The 18,652-nt window shown below is 50.0% G+C and overlaps 1 protein-coding gene and 1 long non-coding RNA gene across 8 annotated transcripts in view; both read right to left on the minus strand.

The window, feature by feature from the left end:
- Positions 1-9,530, minus strand: part of LOC102941049 (myosin phosphatase Rho interacting protein) — a 171,835-nt gene extending 162,305 nt beyond the window's left edge. For 3 of the 7 annotated variants that reach the window (XM_037910287.2, XM_043523617.1, XM_043523616.1), the window contains exon 1: positions 8,275-9,472. In XM_037910287.2, coding sequence (XP_037766215.1) covers positions 8,275-8,394 — 120 coding nt within the window. In that variant the 5' untranslated portion in view covers positions 8,395-9,472. Of the gene's footprint in view, positions 1-8,274 lie in introns of all 7 variants that reach the window. The other 4 variants (XM_037910293.2, XM_043523618.1, XM_043523615.1 and 1 more) reach the window with 3 other exon arrangements.
- Positions 9,531-10,481: 951 nt separating this feature from the next.
- Positions 10,482-17,189, minus strand: LOC122461930. Its single transcript, XR_006284193.1, has 3 exons — positions 17,078-17,189; positions 16,146-16,487; positions 10,482-12,405 (listed from the first exon to the last, which is right to left on the minus strand). It is a non-coding gene; the product is annotated as an uncharacterized LOC122461930 (long non-coding RNA).
- Positions 17,190-18,652: the final 1,463 nt, after the last annotated feature.

The following is an 18,652-nucleotide window of genomic DNA, read 5'->3' on the forward strand; positions in this document are numbered from 1 at the left end:
CAGCACAAGCTCCAGGTCCCAATGGCCGGGCTCTCCCCCTCCCAGGGGATGGAAGCCTTGACTCCACCTCTAGCCTGGGAGTAGCCAAGAAACCTCACAGAAGATGGAACCCAGGGTGACCCTGAGGGGGGACGGGGATTTGGGATTATTTCCCTCTGGAAATGCAGACAGCAGGATCAGGAGAGTTTGGGGCAGAGAAAGGCCTGTATTTCCACATTCAGGACTCATCCCGGAGAAGGTTCTAGGCAAACCCACCCCTAAAACTTACTCCTTTTGCCTGGCAGCAGCTGCCTTTGTTGGGGCTAACTGGACACCCACCAAATGCCGGGGCAGAGAGGGATGGTGGGAAGTGCAGAGCCAAGTCTGAAGGGTGCCATCAAATTCCCCAGCATGCAGCCGCTCTGCCTAGGAAGCGCCAATATGGAGCATCACTAGCAACCCTAGCAGGAAGTGATCCTTATACATCACCCATCACAGGCCTTGGAAATGTCGCTGGGAGAGCCACTGCCTGCTGCCGATAATGGACACACTGAATAAAAGCTGAAGCCATAAGCCACCCCACACAGAGTCCTAATGCTTTGGGGTCTAATAGGATCCAGTCAGACTTAGTTTCCACCCCAAATATGCATTGTCCTGACATCCAGCAGCATTTTGGGTGCTTAGTGCTATCAATGCCATGAACCTGGCCTGCCGGGCATCAGTGCAGCCTCCCTCAAGGCCAGGAACAGCCCAAAGCAAAGTTATGTGCTGACCCCCTCCTAGCGTCAATAAGCTCGTATCTTCCCCCATTTGAAGTAACTCGGGCGGCTGCTCACCTCTTGCCCACACCCCAGCTTTGCTTTCCTGAGGAGACCAGGATTCACATGCAGCCTACACCGCAAGTTTGGTGAATCTCAACTTAGCGGCAAATGCGGCCCCACAGCACAAAACGCCATCACCACAGGAGAGACCAAGAGCAGACCAACCAGGTAGCTCTGATCAGGCATGTGGGGCTCCTAGGACAGGAACGGCAGGTAGCTCCACGGGTGCAGGTCAGGATTGAGAGCCAGCGGCAGAGGTGACATGACATGAAGTTCTCATAGCACCTTTCTGCTGTGGGTATCGGTGGCACTGACCCACTGCTACCGTGACCCTTGAACAAAAGGGCTTCCTCTCCAAAACTGGTTTCCTTCTGTGCAGTCACCCAGGGAGACAGGAGCGGTTCATAGCCCCCAGGAGCAAGAAGGGGCTAGATTAAATCTGTCCTCGGCCCAAAGCTGCCCTGACACACCTGCCCCCAACACTCCACCCCCAGGGCACCTGCCCCTGATTCCTGCCTGTACTCATCTTCGTGAGCCTTTCGGAGTGCCACGGTTGGGAATTACCCACTCCCCCTCCACCCCTTCCAGCAGCAATGAGAGCTGAAACAGCCCCTCGCTGCTTCCATCTAAAGGCTTGTTTTACCTGGTTGACAACAGCAACAGAGGAGAGGGCACCAGTGGCCTTTAACAGCCCCTTCTGCTCACTTCCCTCAGCCTGTCATTCCAGAGGAACTGGGCAGAAAAGGTTTGTTAGATAGTCTAGTCCACACCAAGTCCAGGCTCTGCCCTATAGCGCACTGCAGGGCTCTGGCCACTCTTGTTCCAAATGTCCCAAGAGATGGAGCATCCACAAACTCCCTTGAGCATCCAACAGATCTCACCAGGGCCCTGCTGAGAGAAGAGGATCACCTCTCTGGAGGTCAGACAACAGCTACGGTGCAATAACAGACATGTACATGTCCAATGAAGGCAGCTAACCAGTTCATGAATGCGAGGAGGCGGATTTTCCAAAAGCAGGGGTTTGTACAAAGAAACCATTCGGCTACTTTGCACACACACATCTGGCAACTGTACATGCAAATGGACGGTTGTGCATCTAAGCAGTCTCACAGGACAGACAAAACACACGGACCTTTCTGTCGCAGCTAAGGGGGTGAAACACTGCAGGATGCAGGGGAAGCGTGCAGGGCTGCAGCCCATACTACGTTTGGTCATGGGGTGGGAAGAGAATTTCACTCTCCAGAGAACTCAAGCGGGAAAAGAAGGTAGGACATACTTCAGGCAGAAGAACAACTGAAGAATGAATCCTGACCTTGTCCCTGGACCCAACAGCAGGGGAAATGCAGACTGCAACCAAAAAAGCATTTTATTCCTAACTTTGACTCTGCCAGTCATCTGTATTTCCGCAACAGGCCTTCCCCACGCTCCCAGCAATGCCCGCGGAGCCCTCCATCCTTCCTTGCTAGGCAACTCGCTTACGATCGTGTTTGATTTTTGTTTGGCATGTTGACGTGATGCGTGCATTTCTGGGACATTTTGCTTTGTGTCTGTGGGGCAAGGATGGTAGAAAGAAAGTCTTTAAAAAGTTAAAAGGAAAGAAATTACGTCTTTTCCCTAAACGCCTCTCCCCCTGCCCCCAACAAAGCAGAGCTAGCTCCATTGTACCACTCCCTCTAGCCCCCAAAACAGAATCCTACAGACCTCAGTTCCTTCCCACTGCAGCAGCTGATGGAGGCGGGTTTGACATTTTCAGAGACTCTTCCCCTGTTTGGTCCTAATAATTAGTCAATTACAGCTGGATTTTTGCAGCATGATGCAGCTAGTCAGGGAGTCAGGAATGCGAGCAAGTGAGCAGGAGCTGTTTTCCAGGGCTACAGCTTTTCAGGAAAGATTAGATCTTCCCAAGAAGAAAAAAAAAAAAAAGGGGGAAACAGAGAGGAAACTAGATAATGGTGCACCTATCAGTCAGCCTCACTGCTCCTCTGGGATCCAGCACGTGGAAATGCGGGGTAAAGGAAGAAGGACACAACGCGCTACCTAGCATCCAGTGAGCAAGAAGGCTGCCTTGATCCAGTGCCAGATGGTTAGATCAGTGCAGTATAAAGAGCATGGAAGGCTCTCCTTTCTGTTCTCATTACTTTTGTGAACAGTCTCGTTTTGCCACTAGTCTGTATCCTGCATGGGAAACCATGGCCAGGACTTGAGAGGATTCCCAACAAACAGCCACTGGTGGCCAGAGGAAAACTACCCAGAGCCGAGCAGCGAAAACAGCTTCTTGCACAAGTGACTGTTAGAGACAAAAAACTCTGGTCTCCGAGGAAGACTGGCCAAGCCAGTCTGGAGCAACAAGACTAGGGTCTCATCCGACTTACAGCCCGTGCTGTTGTGCATTACTGCAATGCCCAGTGCATGCAGATCTCCAGATTGGGTTTATTCACCCGTCCTCCCTGAGAACAAGCACACAGGGCCACTTTCTACCAAACCAGATTGCAAGTGTTTTTCCCGTTGAGTGGAGCTCGGCACGTAAGTCTCCTAGGAGATCCCTGACAAGTTCCTTAAGCTGCGCTTTCACTAAAGCAAAATTGAGCCCTTTATGGTGTGAAAAGGTCTTCAAATAGGAAGAGATCCCTACACTTGTCAGTCATGCTCAGCCATGGCCTGATTCTATACTCCTGCTGAAACTACTGGTAAAACTCCCAGTGACTTCAATGGAAGCAAAGTTAAGCCAATCTCCCCACTCACTGTACGCCCAAAGTCACCAGCACCACCTCAAGGTCTCAGCTTCTCCATTTTCCTGCCCCAACACCGGCTACCCTTATAAACTTGCCAGACCAGAACCCCATTTACTGATGTTATTTTTTATTATTAAAGCCAAGAGATAAAGGTACCCACCGCGTTGAACATTCTTCTTTGCAAGCGCGAGGGAGGTAAGAAAGTTACCAACAGCCTAAGGAGTCACAGGGTTAACAGATAGAAACAACCTGGGCAAAAGCACAATGAAAGACGGCGCGTGAACAAGATTTGCACCCCTTCCCAACATTCCAGAAATCATCTGAGCGGAGGCAGTTCGTGGAGAGTAAATGGGCAGAGGGGCACACAGATGGCAAACCCACATGTCTACTATCATCCAAAACATTAAGATGAAGGCAATAATGCCCAGAGGAACACAGAGATTCAAATAAAACTATTCTTCATGGGCAGGATGGGAAGTCACTGAGGAGGCAGGAAAGTGGCTGGGAAAGACTTATTTTTAAATTGGGTATTCTTGGGAATGCCATGATCTCAAAGGGACAATGCTAGATTAAAATATATACGTCTTCAAAAATTCCTTCACTGTGTTACTTAACGCTGAGAGAATAATTCCTGCCCCTACCCCCCGAGATCAGACTTAATTGTCTATCCTTATTTTATATTGTATGTTTACATTTTGCACCAAGTCAGTTTCTAGTTAATTTCATTTTCAGGAGCAGGTTTCCTTCTTCCTAGAGACCAAAGGATATGCACTTAAGATACAGCCCAGTCCTAGACTGCAACAGATCTCTTCGTGCAACTAAGGGCAATGTGAATAAAGCTTCACAGGATGGGGCCAGTAAACGGATCATTTCTTGTGCCATGTTGCAAAATCTGGATTTCTATTAGAGCAGAGGAATGTTTTCTCCTTGCAAAGAGTTGTTAGAATTAATTTTAATTATCATGGGAACATTTATCTTTCCTGGCCTAGAGTTTTAAAAAGCTTGTCTACAAAACCTGATCTGAAGGGTAAATCTGTCCTGACACCGTCCCATTAATATTTTAAGTGATAAGGATGGTTTTAACTGCATGTGGCAGAAAGAATGGCAGTTCTGAAAAGCTGATGTCCTCTATATAAACACAGAACACCAGCAACATCCTGTCCTGAAAAGACCTTTGCACCCAGAGCAGGGGACTTCCCAACCCATTCAACCCTTGGCCTCTCTGCTGCCTAGAATGGGGCACCTACTGCCAACTGCAAAGGAAGTTGGCACAATGGACTATTTAAGTAGCTTTGTGGGCCAGCCCCCTGTGAACTTCTTCTGGTCCTAAAATACTGGAGATGCTCTGTTCTGGATGGACAGCAGTTGCCATGTGACATCTCTGTCAGTGGCAACTACTCACTAGTATCTTTAAATCAAACAGGTCAGATTCTGTTCTCAGTTACACTGATGGAAATATGGAGTAACACCACTGGCCCCGATGGCATCACTCCTGAGTCACACCATCGTACCAGAGAAGACACTAGAAGCCTTAGCAGCACACGAGGAGAAGACGCGGAACTCGGCTTTCCTCCACTCTGAGGCACACCATTAACGGGGAATGACGCAGAAGGAACCATCAATGTCTAGACAGACTACAACCCAAACAGTGACCTCACTAAATCCAACCGCCTCTTGCTTCCCCCCAACTATACCACATGTGCCAGGGAAAGCGGGAGAACAGTTTGTATCTAAGCCCTTTGACATGACCTGGCGTGGGAGCTTTGACACTTTACACACTCAAACTACCAGGTTTTATTCGAGGAGGGAGCAGCCAATGAAGTCAGCCTGGCGGCTCACAGGCTTAAAAGTTAGGCACCTGCTTAAGTGCTTTGCTGGACTAGTGTCTACAAGAGCCCTTGAGATAGGAAAGCCACCTCATCCACAACGACTGCAAACTAACAAGGAGTCCATTGCGTACGTCGATACAGATCTAGGAGAGGCTGTGCGGAGTTCCTGTGCATTCAGTGAGCGCGACAAGAAGTAAAGCCACCGTCAATTGTAACAGCTCACTCTCAACTAACACAGAGTCACACAGAAAAACAACTCGTGAACCTGAGAGTAGAACTCCAAGGATTAACGGTTTAGCATTTGCGCCAGGCTTTGAACCTGGAAGCGTTAAGTACGATTATGAGTAAAGGGCTCTGAGTGCGTTAGTTTGGATGTTTGTTTGATTTAACTATGATACTGAGAAGTATCAACTCCTGTTGTAGCAGTGAGCAGGATATGGGCCACACTGTGCCAAGTGCTAGCCAAATACATAGGAGGAGACAGGCCCCGTCCCAAAGAGCTTACAATCTCAGATGACACATGACATGCAGAGGGTGGAGGAGATGGATACAGTCGAGTGCACACAGTTTTATATAAAATCAGAAACGTGAGTGTTTCAGTGACAAGTACCCTCATCTTCCCCTCAAGCCAAGCAGCAAAAGGTCAGATTGGATGACTCGAAAGGACTTTTCTAGCCTGGCTATCTATAGGCCCATTGGTATGATGGCAACAGCTTTGCCCCTGTACAATACGGGGAAAGCATGGGTTCCATTCTGCAGTGTAAATGGGACCTGCCAAGGCAACAGTACCATAAGTATGATTAAGTCTCATTCCAACCACTGTTTAGGATTCTGGGACACCCCAAACAACCATCCAACAGGACTGCAAAAAAACCTAACCACAGAGGCCAGATGAAAAAGCTATTCATGTTTACATCTCGGTGTTACCCATACAAATGCCCTTAGCTGTTTTTTCAAGAGCAAAGCCTCCTGGTCAGATGAGTTTCTCTTTAACGTTAACAACTAGCCAACATAGGGCCAGAATGCATGGACACAGAACTTCCTTACAGCAACCTTCCTTCACTACACCAAGCTGTCTGTGCTAATGTATCCACTGAATGAGATTCTTCAGTTTGGGGGAGTGGAGGTAGGGAGATGTAAGATCACAGAAACTGAGGCCATCATTAAATAAAATACTTTAAAGAAGGGTATATTTCGTATACACACACACACACAGACCCCTTCCCTTATCTTTAAAGTGGAGTTATTTCTCCCTTGCTGAGAATGAGATCCCATAGCTATACTTAGTATAAACTAATTTACTCCACAGGGTGACCAGACAGCAAATGTGAAAAATCGGGACGGGGGTGGCAGGGTAATAGGAGCCTATATAAGAAAAAGACCCAGAAATAGGGACTGTCCCTATAAAATCGGGACATCTGGTCACCCTACTCCACAAGGGGGGTGAGGGGGGGCAATCATCCCCTCCCCTCCCAAACCCCCTGTAAGTATTTGGGCAATCCATACCATACCCACTTTTCCAGAAGGAGCCCCCAAATCCCACGTCCCACCCCGCACACAAAAGTCAGGACACCCACATTAAAGTCAAATCCAGGGCGCAGGCAGGGCCCCTGGACAACCTTCCAATGGACACTGAAATTCACCCAAGGCGGGGGAGGGAGGGAGTGGAGGAGACTGAATAGCAACAAAGCAAAAGAGGGCTTGTGTGAGGCGGGTTAAAGTCAAGCTCTCCACGTAGATAGTGGCTTGGCTGGACAACACACATACACACACACAGTTTTCTCGAAAGTAACAAAGCCATCAGGCATTTCTGAGTCACAAATCCCTATGAATCACATTGCTAAGCTGTGGAAACAGAAAAGAGCTGGGGGGGGCAAACTTTAGGATGTTTCCTTTTGCTCAAGCACTGTGTCAATTACACCCCCCCCCCCACTATAGACACACACTCGTTTTCCTAGTTACGTTTTTTCCATATTAGCCTTCAGATTTCATTATCTCGGCCAGCAATATGTCTGATCTCATTTCCATAATAGGATTGCAAGCCTAGATGTCAGAACTAGTGCAGTGGGAGGGGGAAAATGAGAGAATGCTGCTAGATTATCACCGCTCCTATTCCTCCCCACCCCCCAGCCCCGCGAAAACACACACACACACACACACACACACACACCATTCAGGGCGGATCAGCGGCGCTGGGTGCATACTTTTAAGACGCGTTTTCTACTAACTCCAAGCGATCGTGCGGGAATATGCAGATGAAAGGCATGCAAGGAAAGACACCTCCTAGAAAACTGAAATGTAAAACTTCCAGAGCAGACAGGCGTGCAGCACGGACCCCGCCCATCAGTTTACAAAGGTTTTACTGAAGGAAAGCAGCTCTCCCAGGCGCCTGGAGTGACTTTGATTTGGTAGAACTTGCCTTTGAAACCTCTGTATATTACATTTTAAGATTCCTTCCCTTCAGGGAACCCCTCCAGCTATGCAAAGAGAAAGCCATGCCCTACTTTACAAGAAAGGCTTTAAAATCCAAATTATTTTCCCCTGCGATCTTCAATTTTTCCTTTTAAAACTTCAAATCCTCCTCTCCCAACACACACACACACCCCATCCCAAATTCTCGCCTTTCAATATTTCCCACTCGGGTCTAAATAAAACGAGAGCGGTTTAAAACAATCACAAAACAAATAATCGCGTGTGTGTAACGGGACCTAATGTAGCCATGAAAGTGGGGGAATATTTTTAAAAATCCCATTTCCTCTCATTTAAAGCGACACCGATTAAGTCCACGTGAAAGCCAGCCTGGCCCACTTAAGATACATTGTTGACCCAAGTGCAGTTATGAAAACAGTTCACTTGAAAACCCAAGGTGAATTTAGAGGGGGAGGGGTGGAATAAAACCGGAAGGAGACTCACCTGGTTTAAATCTTCATCATTGAGCAAATGGGATTCCCGAGGTTTAAAGCAATTTTGACATTTGCTTTTATTAAAAATGTTGGCTTGAAATTTCCTGCAGGGGTTCTCTTTAGCAGACATGGTTTTGTGGCCCTGCAACCCCAAGCAGTTGTCCCCACTTTTGTTTAGTAGCGAAACAAAACTAGATCCCAGGCTTCTGGTCTTTGAAGGGTGGGTGGCGGGGAGGGGCGGTAATTGACAATCCCTCCAAGGCGAGTTGTGCGGCGATATTCTCAACCCGCTTCCAGGATCACTGGCCCCCGGAGTGAAGTGTCAGCGTCGCCTGGACCTCAGCTGGTCACATCCCAATGTCCAGAGGCAGGGAGCGGGGGAGGGACGGTGTAGAAGGCGCACACACAAGCCGGGCTGGGGCGCAAAGCAACTGCCCCCCCCGTCAAAAAATAATAATAATAATAAAAACCAAGCCCGAGAGTTCTTCACCAGCTCGCCGCTTCTCCCCATGCAAGGGGAGCAAATCCAGCAGTCCGGGCAGGATTGACTCGCTGGAGGTGGAAATCCCAGATGATCACTGATTCCCCTCCAAAGAGCGGCGGGGGGGGGGGGGGAATCAAACGCAAGAAAAACAGCTCAGTTCCCTTCCCCCCACACACGCATAAGTTAAGGCACAATTGCAGGCAGGCTCAGGGGGAGCTGGCTGCCCGCACGGGTTGGCTCCTTAGAGGGAGGGGGCGATTTTCCATGCATAATCATCCAGATTTAAAAACCGCCTCGGTGTGTGGGAATCCGGGAAAGCGAAGCAGCAGCAAAAAATAATCAATGCAACTTCCTCTCTCTTCCCCCCCCCCTCCCCCCGACAGCAGCACAAGTGGGGAGAGGGACTGCCCAGGAGATCCTCAAATAAGGCACAAATCCCATCTGCTGGCAAGGGGTCTTCTTGCAACACCGACCCCGCCGCCGCCGCCTCCTCCTCCCGGCCTCAGTCCGCCCATGGATGCATGCTCCGAGGGAAACGCCTCTCTCTCCCCCCTCTAATGATGATTATTGTTTATTGCATTCGCTGGGGGCCAGGCAGCGGGCCCCCCCTGCACGCACCCACCGCCGCTCCCTGCGCCCAGTGCAAGAGGCAAATGGTTGCACGCGCACACACACAAAAACCCACCCACCCCAAACCCCCTCGCGCTCCCAGGGTCCGGGCTGGGAAGAGGGGAAAGGGGAGGGGGCTGCTCCAGGATCGGATGGACATTGCTCCCTAGCCAATAGCAGGCTCTCTTAGCTGCTAACAAAAGAAACCTCTGGCCAATCAGAGGCAGGGAAAAAGAGGGTGGGCACTTGTGGGGCGAGCGGAAGGGGGTGGGGAGCAGGGCGTCTAGGCTTGGTGGACGCGTGCGGCCAACTGGGAGCCCTGACAGCTGGCGCTGCGGGACTCTGCCGGGGGAAGATGCCTGCAGTTGCATCCTCCAGCCGGTCTGATTGCAACTGTTTCCATGTGGGCACATCCCCTTCCCGGAAGGAGCTGGAGGGTTTCGCCTGAGCTGGCTGGATTGGGATTGGTTTGCAATAGGTGCCTGCTCTGGGTTGTGTTTCCCACCTCTCCTCCCCGGTGCAGGCCGCTCACCTCCTTGCAAAGTGCGTTCGCAGAGGGGCGGGATTTATTATTATCATTCGTTGTTTGCAGAGGTTGAAGTTGCAGCCGGTTACAGCTCTCCGGGCCCCCCATCCTTATGGGATGTCTGGATAATGACCATTATTAGTTCCTGGCTGCAACCTGCTTAAACCCCCAGGCCAAAAACTCCAGCAGCTGCGGGGAATCTTTATAGAATAACATGATGGATTTGCCCCAGAGGTCCTTAGTCAAAATTACCCCTCCTCCCCACACACTGAGTTTTGTGAAATTTGTTACTTAGCTGCTGCCCTGCCCTCCACCCCAGAGGTGGCTGCATGTCAGTGGTCTTTGGGGCCCAATCCTACAACCCTAATTCCTGGTCCAGTCAATGAGAATAATCATGGGAGGAAAGGCGGGAAGGTTGCAGGGTCAGGCCGATTGTCTGCAAAGCACTTAGGAATGAAATGTGGTATTCACATTTCAAGTACCATCATTTATTACTATTTGGACTGTTTTTATTGTCCACTCTATAACATCACAGCTGGGAGCCATTTTTTAATAGTTCCTGTACTTCAAAAATAGGAAATGGATCCAGGTTTCATCATAGAAAATTACAGCCAGATCCAGCCCTGGTGTTAGGGGGAGAGGAGGCTGTGCAATGAATGCAGGAAAGGGCCTTGTGTTCTGTTTGATACTTCCCTGCACAAACTCCAGAGTCCACCATGAGCTGCACTGGGTCACTGCAGAACGGCTACCAGATGGTATCGTACAGTACAGGTCAAAACGTGCTTTGGTAAGAGAAAAAAATATGCAGGGCTAAGCAATAATAATAATAGAAATAAAATTGTTCTGTGAGTCTGACGGTCAGGAGCCGCGCGTGAGCCAGAGAACCCCCAGGCATGCCTGACAGAGACAGAAGACCCTGCTTTTAAAAACAGAGATGAAATCTACGGGTTCCTGCCGCAGATTTATCCTGGAGCCAAAAGACTGTGTTTGTAGATATACCAACAGGAACCACAGTACAAAATGACAAAATCACCTACTTAGGAAGGTGGTATAGCCTAATGTATAGAGTATTGGACTGGACTTTAGGAGAGCTCGGTTCTGTTCCCAGTTCTGTTACTGGCTTGGTAGGTGACCTTGAACAAGTCACTTTGGCCCACATTGTCAAGTAAACCATTGAAATCAGTGGAAGTTAGGAGCCCTGATACCTTTGAGGATCTGGGCCGTTCTCTCTCTGCATCTCAGTTTGCCCATTTGTAAAATGGGGATAATGCTACTGCCCTCCTTTGTGACGTGTTTTGCCCACTCCTGATGAAAAGTGCCATATAACAGCTAGGTACAATTATTAGGCAGATGTTTGCGAACACAACAGATTCAGTCCACAAGATGTTATCTTGTACTTTGCAATACTAAACATTAATATAATGTTCATGCACCCCAGTCATTCCCTCAGTCTTTGCTTTGTTACACTGCCATTTAGTCTATCTTGAATTCTGTTGTTTACAAAGATGAGGGTGTTTCTACCAACTTGATAGCGTTCTGACTGTTTGCAGTACACTGATGTGCACACCCATTTGGCTTATTAATTAGAACAGATATTTAGGTGCCATGGGTCACAGTATGTATTGCAGAGTCTAAGAAGGACACGATCAGAAAAACACAGAAACATTCCAGCTTTAAAGACCACATCCATCCTGTGTTTGTTCCATACTGTATTATAACCCCTCTGGACTTAGACTATAAACTCCTTGGGGGAGAAAATCTTTTTGTTTGTTCAGCACATTTTTACCCTGTGGAAAGCACCAACTGTATCTACAGAGTAAATATAATCTACAGGGGGTACCATAATTCTACAGTAGACGTAATAATGAATATAAAGATTGGGTTATTGAGGGCCCCACCCCCACCCCGAAAAACTGCAGGGTTCTTATTATTTCTATTACATTAGCAGTTAAAAGCCCAACCTGAGATCAGGGCCCCATTGTTTTAGGTGCTATACAAACACAGTGGGAGAAGCAGTCCCTACCCTGAAGAACTGTCAATCTAAACAGAAAGGTGAAGGGACTTGCCCAGGGTCCCACAACAGGGTTGGTGGCAAAGCCATGAATAGAACCCAGATGCCATGGCGCCCAGGCAACTGGGACATGTGCCCCCCTCAGTGGGATAAGGCTTCTAAAGAGGTGATTTTTCCAAGCCCAAACATTCATCTTCTCCTTCACACAAGTTCTGTGGTGTGCCCACCCCAGCCCCGCCCAGATCAATGGAGGTAGCCATTGACTGATTAGTTCAACAAAAGGGAAAGGTACATTAAATGACTGTCTAAGGCACAGGAGCCAACTGACTAAACTATGGCCAAGTTCATCCAGGTTAGCGATCTGCGTGTTGGTCAGCACTCCCCCAGCACGAGAAGCAATGGTATCATCTCCAGAAGGTCCTTCTTGGAAATCACAGCTGCGGTGCTGAGACAGCCCTCATTGGCCTGCTGTCGCCCTGGAGAAGTGGAGCAGGATGCACTAGCCTGTTGTCTGCAATGGACAAATTCAACATATGATTATTGTCATTCCCTTGGGCTATTGCTGTTTATTTGGAGAATCTTAGGGCTTGTCTACACCACGCAGCTTTTAGCGGCAAGGCTGTGTCGACACAGCCCTGTTGACACAGCCTTGCCGCTAAAAGTCAGCGTGTGTAAACACTCTTTTGCTGACAAAATACTTCCAGCCCCTTGAGCGGTGTTAGCTTTGTCAGCAGGAGAGCGCTCCTGCCGACAAAGCCAGGTTCACACTGCCACTTGCCTCGGCAGAACTTTTGTCTTTCACAGGGGGGCTTTTTTAAGTACCTGTGAAAGACAAAAGTTTTGTCGACAACTTCGCAGTGTTGACACGCCCTTAGAGGCACCAATCTGGCTGTGGCACCCCAACACAATAGGAAATGACGGGACCCAGAAATATCCCTTGCTCCTTTGAATAGTCACATGCAAACACCTCCTGCTTTACTAGAGCAGAGGTAGGGGATTTGGATACCATTAATTTTAAAATGAGCTGGATCCTTAAAACCCTTAGGCAGCTCAGAGAAGCTTAGTTTAGCCATTCAGCTGATCCCGTAAAATACTGGCAAAACTCAGATTTGACCTCTAACCTTATAGATTGGATTTACAGCCTTGAACGATGAACAGAAACTCTTCCCAGGTGTTCAGGGTCCTGCCACATGTCCAAAGAGAGGAAACATGCCCTATCTCTCAGCAGCCAGCTGTCTAACCCATAGGGCCCTGCCATTAGGAGAATCTGTGTGTTCCTTCATTGGTTTATTCTGCCTGGTAAAGAATTGGTTTCCTTGAATTAAAAATAGCGCAAAGAAGTTGAGTCAGGTTTGAAAGGGAAAGGAATCGAAAACAGAGGGAGTAGCCGAGCAGTGCAGGCTCGTGGATCTGTTTTGTTTCATTCATAACAAAAGCTCACAAGCTGGTAGGCAGCACCTGGGAAGAGAGCACCTCACCTGCCCATCAACTGCTAGAGGAAAGAACAAACTGGACAGACAGGCCACATCCTCTAAGGTATATTGACCCTAATTGCCTGGGAGGATCTGAGCCCTAGATCCTATGGCTCAGCCACAGCATCTCTCCACCCCACACCTCTCACTTGGCTTCCAGTCATCCAGCCCTGCTGTCCTCTTTGATGTAGGGCCCAGATCTTGCCAGACTGGCCAATCCATCTCCAAATTGTCCTCCTGCTAATAAATAAATAACGCTGTGATGGCTGTTTGTTCCCGGGAGAGGAGTTTTACCCCAGCCAAGCCTGTCTGAGCACCTCACGGATGCAGCCGCCGCTTGAAAAATGAACATCAGGCTCATAGATTCAAAGCAAATCTCTGTATTGAAAGAAAAGCAGGCCTGCAAAGGGGCACATGCTGCCACCCCTCCTGAGTCTGTCTCACCTGAGCCAGACTCCCACTGGAGCTGAGGGGTGAACGCAAGAGACAGGCCCCGAAAGAACAGCGTCCTGGGAAATGCACTGACTGGGAAGGGGAAGCAGCCTGTTGGGATGTCCCAGGTTCCAAGACAATTGGCAGCTTTCATCCCAGGATCTCAAAGAGCTTCAGAGACACTGGGGGCCCATGGCAGAGCCTACGACTCCCCGCTGGGTGCGAGTATCTCTCTGAATGCTGGAGCAGACAGGAGTCTTTCCACACGGACACCTGACGGCTCTGTGGCTAATGTGCTCCTCCTCCCTGAGCGAGAGGGCTCTGTGGATCAACACAGCCTCCACAATGCTCCTTGCCCCACGTTACAGGGGAAACTGAGACAGGGAGAGGTGAAGGGACTTCCCCAAGATCCCACAGCAAGTCAGTGGCACAGCCAGCAGGCGAACTTAGGAATCCTGGCACCCACTCACACTGCTACCACCACTGTGCACCCCACTTGTCCACAGAGCTCGGGCTAGAACCCAGGCATCCTGACTCATGGGAGGGTGGTATCTCTTGACAGGTGTTCTGCCGATCAGCCGGGCACATGCTGCCCTTGCGTTTGGACCAGGCTATTACCAAGTCACAGGGTTTCACAAGCCTCCTGCCTTTTATTTCCTGAATGGTCTGGGCTGTAATTATGGGTAACGTGGGGGATGTTGGCCCTCGAGCAGATCCCTGTCTGGGTGAGCGACGGGCAGGGCAAGCTGGCCAGCGTCAGACGCGCTGAGCTGCAGGCTCTGGAGCCATAAGCCAAAGTCAGGAGTTGGTCAGGAGAAAAGGCAAAGATGGCTGCTGCTGCCACCTGGGTGCAGGAAGTAAGGAATGTTCCATGGGGTGAGCCCATCCGGAGCCAGAGTCCAGATACCAAGGGGCAGGGGAGCCCCGGCTCGTTCCCCACTCTACACGCCTGCAGCAAGAGCTGGGGTTTCTGCAGAGGTGGTTTGCTCATGCTCCCTAAGGGACAAACAAAATGGCTTCCTTTGACTCTGGAGCGCTACTCACTCCCTTGCAGCGACAGGCCTTGCAGCTGTGAAGCAGGTGGCTCAGCCAGGTCTGGCCCACCCAGTCCAGATATCCTACTGCTGCAGGAGCACATTGCTCCTGCCCTAAGGGCCCTTTCACAGAACCGGGCCAGCTCCCCTCGCCTGCACCTGCCCGTCTCCTCCTGGCAGCTCTGGAACACGACCTGGGGCCATCTCTGCTCTCGGGCACTGCGAGTCAGTGACACACAGCGGCCCATCGCAGGGCCCAGTGACAGGGCTCTGAATCAGAGGCTTCCAAGCAGCAAACGAGCTGGACGCCACCCGCTGCTTCCTCCTTTGGGGCTGCGGGCTCTGATCTCGGGATGTCAGACTCAGACACCCCTGAGCCCCCATGGACACCAAGCCTTTCTGTAGGGACGTCTGATTCTGCAGCCCTTTATAAACAGGGAGTTCACGCCCCGGCGGGGTAGGTGTGGTCCCTGCCGCGGGGAAGGGGGGTAGCTTTAGTTTATAACGGGGCGCAGCAGCTCCCCCCACCCCTTACACACACGCAGACCAGCAGCTGCTGGGTGATGCACTCAGTCACTGGATACCTTAAGATCCCTGCTCACAGCCCCTCCAGTCTCTGCTGCTCCCCATCAGCCTGCCCAGATGACGGCGAGCTGCAAACACCTGCTAGTGCCTCGGCTCCAGGGGAATATTAACCTCAGGGTCCCCCTGCCAGTGTTTATGATGGCATAAAGCATGGGTGAGTCCCCCCCAACCCTTCAGCCCCATTTCACAGCTAGGGAAACCGAGGCACAAACCAGGGCAGCATCACACAGCACATCAGCGGCAGCACTGGGATTAAAACTCAAGTGTTCCTGGCTCCCTGCCCACACTTCTGCCTGGGGAGACCAGTGAAAGTTCCAGATTGTGCCAGATTCCCCTAGGAGGGCAGCAAGGTCTCAGGTGTGACACAGGGCCTTGGCATTCTCTCTGTGCCCACTGCAGAGCAAGGCACCGCTATCCTGTCAGCAATACAGTTGCTGTACAGTCAGCAGTTCCCCATGTGGGTAAAAGGGGAGAGATCTTTATGGCAAAGGCTGCCGTTTCCCTATCTTCTTGGTGGGTGCCACAGGGCCGCCCCACAGCCTAGGTCCCCGAGTTTGACTAGCCGATCCGGATTAGGCCAGACCAAGCCAGCTCCAGGTCCAAACAGCCGTGGCTTATTTGCCACAGACAGATACTTTTGTGGGGTTGGGAGGAGCAGCCGGCCTGTGCTGCATTACATCGAGATTTCCTGCGCCCCCCCTGCAGCGATCACTAAAGCTGTGTCTCACTTTCTTCACTCCCCCGGGGACAAACTTTCTGCTCCTCCTTAGTGATGGGCTTTGCGGCCATTATTCCACATTCAGTGTTCTCTGGCGATTTCATTCCACCACATCCACTGTGCTTAGGGGAGGGGCTGCTCACTCCCCTTCTCTTGCTGGCAATCCTAGACTAAGACAGTCCAGGTTGTTTTTACTTAGCTGCCTGCCACAGACTCTTCTCCACCATCTCTCCCTCCTGCCTTCCTCAGTGAAACGATTGGTGTTCCTTCTTGGGGCTGATCCACGCATCCAGACTGAGCTGCGGGCTCATGAAAAGGTCAAGGTTGCTCGGTGGTAAGTAATCCCTAAAGGCTGTGAGAGATATTCTGCTTTTAGTGGCACTGATGTAAAGACAGTGGAGCTCCATTGTTACTCCAGATTCACAGCGGCGTGACAGCTGGGCCGGTGTTTGGGGCCCCATTCCCCATAATCTGCTCATCTGTTTCTATCTCCTAGCAGAAACATGCACACGAATTTTGCTCTCAAGGGAATATTTCATGCTGAGAGCATTGTGTTGATCTCTGCCCCCACAGGACTCACCTACTCCTAGCAACAGGCTTTGGATTTCAGGCACCCCTGTTTCGCTCTTTTCCCATTGTAAAGCTCTAACCCTCTAACCAGCAGCAAATGTCGCCTGTTAGCAGAGCTTGGCAGGTAGCTGTCTCCAGCAAAGGTGCCCAGCCACCCCTCCACCACCTCAATGAGGTGAGCGCACCTGGCAGCCCCCCTTCATTCATTTGGCCTTCGGAGCCTAATGGAGCCATTGAAATACGCTGGTGGTGAAAGCAAGAGCCAGCCTAGTTATAAAAACCAAACAAAGGCAGTAAATGCCAGAACAGCTGTTGCTTCAACAGGAAGGTGGCACAGCTGTCATAAAACACACGAAATGCAAGAGTTCCTACCGGGAGCTTAACTCCACTGCACTGCACATCCTGGGAGTTGTGGGGGGGCTGTACTTTAAAACCTAAAGGACCTGTTTACACTAGACTGTTTTACCTTGATTGCCAATTAACTTAAAGTTAACACACCCTTGTCAAGGCTGAGTTGAAGCTCCCTACGTAAGTGATCAAGGCTACAAACCTTAGGGCTCAGGCTAGGAGACAAAAGGCCATACATTCGGTTGTATGTTTAGGCCAGATTCTGCCCTCCCTAAGCCTGGATTAATTTTCATGTGTAGACAAGCCCTGGCTCTGAATAGTATTTACGCTGTTCATAGTGCCACTGGAATGAAAAAGACTATGTGAGGAGTAAGGCACTATTCAGACCAATTTCAGAGTAGCAGCTGTGTTAGTCTGTATTCGCAAAAGAAAAGGAGTACTTGTGGCACCTTAGAGACTAACCAATTTATTTGAGCATAAGCTTTCGTGAGCTACAGCTCATTTCATCGGATGCATTCAGTGGAAATCCACTGCATCGGATGAAGTGAACTGTAGCTCACAAAAGCTTATGCTCAAATAAATTGGTTAGTCTCTAAGGTGCCACAAGTACTCCTTTTCTTTCATTCAGACCAAGGAAAAGTGCCGGAGTCCAGCCCTAAAAGAAACAGGAAGAGCGTAAGTGCAACAGGGCAGCCCCCTGCAATTGTGACTGGCTTCTTAAAATAATGAATGTGGGGTTCTTTTTATTTGCTTCCTGGTGTTTCCACCTTTTTTGAGGGGAGGTCATATGAGAGGCAGCTTTGCCTTATGGATAGAGCACTGGAATAGGCCTCAGGAGATCAGGGTTCTATTCCTGGCTCTCCCACTGGCTTGCTGGGTGGCTGTGGGTAAGTCACATCACTGTGTTGTGCCTCAGTTTCCCTGTCTAAAATGGGGGTAATGATACCCCACCTTTTGTATAGCACTTTGAGCTCTACTGATGCTAGGTAGTAGCCAGGTGTTCTTACTATTATTTTCAAGTTTTTTCCACAACCATGAGGGCTAGAAACATAATTATTTTTAAAGTGACAGTTGAGTTTCTCTCATAATCACAGGAGTCCAGGAGCTGGCGCTTTAAGAAAAAAAACACCAAATGCCACAGAATTGGGCAGTGCTGCCCTAGGAGCCTTTGTGTTTGCCGTCACGTCTCAGAACGGCACCACCTGAATGTTGCAGCAGCATAGTTTTCTGCATGTAATTACGGACACGTATTTATCCAGCGTAACTCGCTGGAGACAAGGCCGGAGGGAAGAGGAATACACCCAGAGGCCTGGGCACGCCAAGCCTGCTCCCTCCCCTCAGTCGCAGAGGGAATTTAAATTTAGAACTTGCCAGCTAAGGGGCTCTGGGGCTAGGCATCCTCAGCTGAACCCCCCGCAATGGCTGCAGGACTACCGAGAACGGCCAACCACGGTGCAACCCTGCACAGCACATCCCACCTCTCCCTACGAGACACTGCACTTCTTATGTGGTCACCTCTGAAATATCCTTCCACCAAGCAAAGTAGTCCCTCTTTCTATTTGGCATTGGAGTCAAGGTGTCTTAGAAGCTGGGTGGCAA

This window comes from Chelonia mydas, chromosome 10, assembly GCF_015237465.2.
Source record: "Chelonia mydas isolate rCheMyd1 chromosome 10, rCheMyd1.pri.v2, whole genome shotgun sequence".
Classification (NCBI taxonomy): Eukaryota; Metazoa; Chordata; order Testudines; family Cheloniidae; genus Chelonia; species Chelonia mydas.